Here is a 6114-nt window from a genome sequence, read left to right as displayed (position 1 = left end):
AATAACACATTAGTATAAATCCTGTAGCATCATTTCGACTCACGAATACCTGTCCGTACTACAGTGTTGCAAATTCCTACACAGTAGCAAATGAACCCACGAATACTTACAAAAAAATATTGTATTGCAAATTCCTTTACTGTATCCTATCAATTCACGAATATATAAAATTAGCACAATAGTATGAATTCTTCCTATATCACTGCCAATCCCTTCACAGCATCATCTCAACCCACGAGGAATGTTGCGCCGCCGCCGCCGCCCACCCTGGCACTCTTCCGGCGACAGTGAGTGCCCTCCGCCGCCACGCCTCCTCGCCCGCCATCGTGGTGCGATTAGCTTACGCCCTCGGCAACATGATGGCCAATTCAGACGATGCGCGCTGGCAGGTATGGAAAATCCTGATGCGTAGTTTATATTATTTATCTATTTACTTTATTTTTTTAATTTTATTATTATTATTGTTTTATTTTATTTATTTTTATTATTTTTTTTTTTTTTTGAAAAGGGAAGACCGCAGAATGGCAAACGAAAAATTTTTTGGCTTTTTTTTTTTTTTTTTTTTTTTTAGGGGATTTACAAGGGATGAGTGCTGTTCATGGAGAAAGAAGGAAATCTAGCGACCTATAGTCTCTGTCTCTCTTTCTTTTTTTTTTTTTTTACTTTTTTTGGGGTGAAGGCGGAAATATGGGATGTGAAACAAATCTGGTGGCGTTGTTCTGGCTTTTATTAAGTTTATTGCAGGTCATGATGAAAATCCAAGTACCTAACGGCAGTTTCACGTTTTTTCCTTCTTTTTTTTCTTCATAGGGAGGGGGAGATATAAGGAACATGTTGGTCACCAACAGTAGAATATCCATCGGTGAAATTCTAGAACATGCGGCCACAGTTCCACGACATTCAAACTGTAAACAATTCATAAACTTCAAAATTATCCTGCATTACTACAGCTTTTCCTTTTTCTTTCTTACACAGTTGTTCAGCGAAGACGGCTTCACGGAGACTCTACTAGAATTGCTGACCGAGTACCTACGAAGGGACCGCCACCACCAGGCCGAGGAAATGGCTGACCCGCTCACTCCTGCCAGCGGCGCTCCGGAAGACGTCATGGTCAAGGTGGGGCCGGACGCTGGCGAGAACACGTGTACAGGCACTCTTATACGTGCACTTTGACATCATATATATATATATATATATATATATATATATATATATATATATATATATATATATATATATATGTATATATATATATATATATATATATATATATATATATATATATATATATATATGTGTGTGTGTGTGTGTGTGTGTGTGTGTGTGTGTGTGTGTGTGTGTGTGTGTGTGTGTGTGTGTGTGTGTGTGTGTGTGTGCACATTTGTATGCACTTAGACATATGCATACGTATAAATTGGCGCGCGCATACCCACACGGACACGGACATGTACATGCATACGAACACGCACACATACGCATACGCATATACATACACATACACATACACATAGGCATACGCACACCCACACGCACACGCGCGCGTACACACACACACACACACACACACACACACACACACACACACACACACACACACACACAGTAATATCAATTATTATTATCACACAATCATAAGAACATAGCATATACACAAATAGATTAATTCAGGTAACAAAGATAGGTTGGAGGATGGATAGATGGATAAACATATAGATAAAGACACAGATAGACACATAGAGATATAGAGACAGTAGGTAATACATATGTAGATAGACAGATAAATAAATAATACATATATCTACATACTGGAAGATAAATGGGTACATAGAAAGACAAACAGATGGATGGATACATACAAAGAGACGGACATATAGTTATGTAGGTAGATAGGAATGTAGACAGGTAGATGGATAGATGAGTAGATAAAATAGTAAATAGACAAGTAAATAGAGAGACAGATAAATAAACAAATAAATTGCCAAGACGACATATAAATAAATCAGACATGTCACCCTAACACCGATTTTTTTTTTTTACAGTTGATCCGTGTCCTGGCCAATGTTTCCGTCCACGCCCGAGTTGGCCCCGTGTTGGCCAGGTCAAGGACTTGCCTCTCTCTGCTCATCTCCGTCTTGAGACACAAAGCCGTGGACGAGAGCGAGGAGCTGGTACTGTCTGCCTTGGCCACCTTGAACAACCTGACTTTCTACACTAGGGACCAGCCTGTTTCCGCTCTTCATACACAACTAGCTGAGTGTAGGTTTTAGTTTCGAGGGAAGAAATGAATTCCTTGTATTAGTAGTAGTATTATTATTGTTATTTATTTATTTGTTATTATTGTTTTTTATGGATTTTGATGGGTTGTGGTAATTGTGGTGATAATGGTAAAGGTGGGGGATGATGACAAGAGTATTGATGATTATTGGGATGATGGTAATAATGATTGTAGTTATGATAAACGGTGATTAATATTATCGCAACAATGACTGTGATGATAACTATATAGTAATAATGCCATTGGCGATGATAATGATAATCATATGATAATTATCTGATGATAATGATAATCATATGATAATTATCTGATGATAATGATAATCATATGATAATTATCTGATGATAATGAGACAAAAGGAAGAAACATATCATGTATGACTTACATGGTTTAGAATAATATCTTAAGATTGAAGATGTTTCCAGTAAATTGCACTATTAAAGATTAAATAATCATTTCATCAAAATATGTAACTTGATTTACAAGTAATACATATCCAAAATTGTTGCCAAAGAAAAAAAGGATATGGAAAAAAAATTTGCTCTTCAGTCCTGTTGTTTATAAACTTATTTATATACTTTATATAATTTTTACTCCCATAGCATCACAGAAGAAAAGAACGCACAAAAATTATAGTGCACCTACAGTGGATCCTATTATCCTTCTATCTGAAAGGAAGAATGTTCTTCTTGCATTACCATAATATAATGCTATTAACTCATACTATTTCCAGGCCTGTGCGACATGTTACCAATGGATCACGTCGAAGGTCTTGTGGAAACTATTAGAGTGTTTGGCAATCTGACCCATTTCAGAGAGATAAGGGACATCGTTACTAAGAGGGCTGGTTAGTATAATGAAAACCACTTTTTAAGCATCATGCATGTTCTTTCTTAAGTGGATATTGTATATTTTATTTATGCGTTGGTTATGATAATGATATCAGCTTTTGTCTTTCCTTTAAGATCAGAAAAACGAGAGAGCAAAAAAAAAAAAAATTGTGCCTTACCTTTTTCATCTTGCTTGTATGATTGTGTTGATTACTTCTTTTGAGTGAAAATGTGCATCTCAAAAAAGAAAGAAAGAAGAAAAAAAATGAATGGGACTAGGGGACAGATTCGTCAAATCTGTCCACTCATTTCTGTGACTTTCTTTTTCTTTAACCCTTTAAGACCCGGCGATGAAAGGAAGCCGCTTCTCGGGCTGTCATGGTAAGTCCTACGTGAAATCATAAATAAAAGCAAATATCTCCCTTGACAGATATTATCACTGATAATATTCTAAAGAAAGAGAAAGAAAAAAAAATTACAAAAACAAAACCACTATCAGCTCGAATGTGGCAAGTAAAGTATGTATTTGAATGTACTGTTTATATGTATAAGTAACATAGTTATGCATGAGTGTCGGTGGCTTAAAGGGTTAATAAATTAAGTGAATATTAGAATAGATGACAGCATGCATCTGATAAATGAATCATTACATATTATCATTTACTATTTAGTTGATATACGCATATCTGCTGATAATGGTTCTTAAGTTGTTGTTAAATACCTGTTGATACTGACTCATTTTAATTCATATTCTTAGAGATCAATGACACATTATCTATTCCAGTGCTGGAGATCCTTATTGAGATGTTGGACTGTGATTCACGAGAACTGGTATATGTCTGTGCTGGTGTGCTAGTCAATCTAATGTCGGACGCATCCAGACGATCCATCTTCCAAGAGGAAAATGGAGTATTAAGGTATATATACACAACACATACATACACAATAAATATTCTTCAACAATGTGCATGATTCATATATTGTACTGTCCACAATGATAGCTCACTAAGCAATGATACTAATATTACTAAGAACAACCATTAACAGAGTTTGTATAAGCATTAGAAGGTACATTCTTAACATTAAAACATAGTATTATGTCTGTTTTTATGTATCAACTAGAAAAAAAAAATCTGAATGATCTCTCTTTCCTGCACTAGTTGTAAAACTGTCTGACATGAGTATATGTTACTGTGTAGTCAATCAGTGCTGACAAAATCATAGAAGGAATATCTTATTGTCATGATAAATGAGTGATTGCATATTTGGACACTAGACTTGAACACACTATTGTGTGCATACTGTGTTCCAAAGATTCAAGGAATAGAGTAAATATGTGAGATCAGACAGGCCTATACTACATCCAGACTTTGGAAACAACATATTGTTGTCAGGGAAACAAAGATTAACAATTGTACCCTATTATTACCATTTCACACAACATATTATTACTTTCAGGATGATAGATGTACTGCAGTACTTTGGATATGGAGACTGGCAGCTATGTAGTCTTGCCTGCCAAGTCCTTTGGAACTTCTGTGCCTCTGCTGCTGATGTTCAGTCAACACTTGGTGATAAAGAAACAGAAAAGCTGGTTTTTGTTCTAGAAGAATTTTTGGGTAAGGATTTTCTGAAGAACATTGTGTATTACTGTGATTCTGGTAAACGTGCCACCCAAAATCAATAGTTTTCCTACTGTCATAATATGCAAAGCCAAATCAAAATATGAGCACCCTTACAACTTTGATAATTGCTTTGTATAATAAAAGATAATAACAATGTCTTACAGATGATGATTCCTACTTCAACAATCCCGAGGTGTTTGGTGAATGTGACCCTGAGACAAAGGACGTTGTATATCAACTGTGGGAAGATTTTGCACAAGTCGCAACAAAGCTCCTTGATCGAATTGAGGAGAACACTTCTTCATTACCCATAGTTTCACCCACTTAGCATGTAAACTAAAGTGTATTGCATTATCAACTTATAAAATGTGTGGTTAATGTTGATACTTACTTTATATAACCTATTTACAGTGATATGAAAATAAATATTAGACATCCTTAATATGCAAAGATAATTTTATTATAAATATTATTAATAATTTTAACTTTCTACATATACACCTAGAAAGTATATACATCTCTAATGATAGTGAAATTCTTATGATATATATTTTGCATAATTCTAATTTATAATATAGATATTATAAATGCATATGGATCATTAACAAAACTGATTCTCTGAAGTCAAAAATTTTGTGTAATGTGTATATATATATTACTATTAATCATCTGTGTTATTGAGGGATGCTAAAAACAGCCAAAGGTATTATGATACTGATCATGTATTTATTACTCATACTGTGAAGCTGTATATACAAGTACAGAATTAATTTTATTTTAATTATTATTATTATTATAAACTACAACAAACAGAAGAAAAGAAAATGGATATCTTATGTACATGGAAGTATCAGTATAATGCTGTTACTCTGACATAAACTCAGTGGCGGGATATTCAAATGATGAGACATTTATCTAGTAATTTTTTTTTTAAATGTTAAACTGTGCACTTTGTACATAGTGTGTGGAAGAAAGTGTATATAATACATATGTAACCAAATCTATTGAAAGTAAATGATAAGAAAATGATGTATTTAGTTTTTGAAAAATGGGAAAAATCATAAATTGCTTAGTATATAAGATATCTTAATATTACATACAAGAGTGCAGCATCTGCATTTCAAGTTCAATAACATCTTTACTGTGAGGAAATTGCAAAAGCATCCCTTCATGAAAAGTCTGACGAACATTCATGTTAAAAGTGCATCAAAATATAGGAAACATTTCATCTAGATTTATATAGTTATTGTCATTACTGATTGTGGAAATTTGAAAAAGATAACATACAAAGTATAGTCCTACATTAATCCATTGATGCCAGGTACATGCACTGTCCATTATGGTTTTGTTTTATTAATTTTGATACACATAGATAACTTCCAAG

At 34.1% G+C, this 6114-nt stretch overlaps 1 protein-coding gene across 1 annotated transcript in view; it reads left to right on the top strand.

The window, feature by feature from the left end:
* The window catches only part of LOC119572456 (armadillo repeat-containing protein 2-like), a 12723-nt gene extending 7611 nt beyond the window's left edge, over positions 1 to 5112 (top strand). Inside the window, exons 11-18 of the mRNA XM_037919569.1 lie at positions 183 to 389; positions 976 to 1116; positions 2040 to 2256; positions 3009 to 3122; positions 3448 to 3486; positions 3890 to 4022; positions 4564 to 4724; positions 4895 to 5112. Of these exons, the coding sequence (XP_037775497.1) occupies positions 183 to 389; positions 976 to 1116; positions 2040 to 2256; positions 3009 to 3122; positions 3448 to 3486; positions 3890 to 4022; positions 4564 to 4724; positions 4895 to 5058 (1176 nt within the window). The 3' untranslated portion in view covers positions 5059 to 5112. The remainder of the gene's footprint in view (positions 1 to 182; positions 390 to 975; positions 1117 to 2039; positions 2257 to 3008; positions 3123 to 3447; positions 3487 to 3889; positions 4023 to 4563; positions 4725 to 4894) is intronic.
* The last annotated feature ends 1002 nt before the right edge of the window (positions 5113 to 6114 follow it).

This window comes from Penaeus monodon, chromosome 4 (assembly GCF_015228065.2).
Source record: "Penaeus monodon isolate SGIC_2016 chromosome 4, NSTDA_Pmon_1, whole genome shotgun sequence".
Classification (NCBI taxonomy): Eukaryota; Metazoa; Arthropoda; class Malacostraca; order Decapoda; family Penaeidae; genus Penaeus; species Penaeus monodon.
The sequence above is the reverse complement of the archived record's forward strand: the minus strand, read 5'-3'. Positions and strand labels throughout refer to the sequence as shown.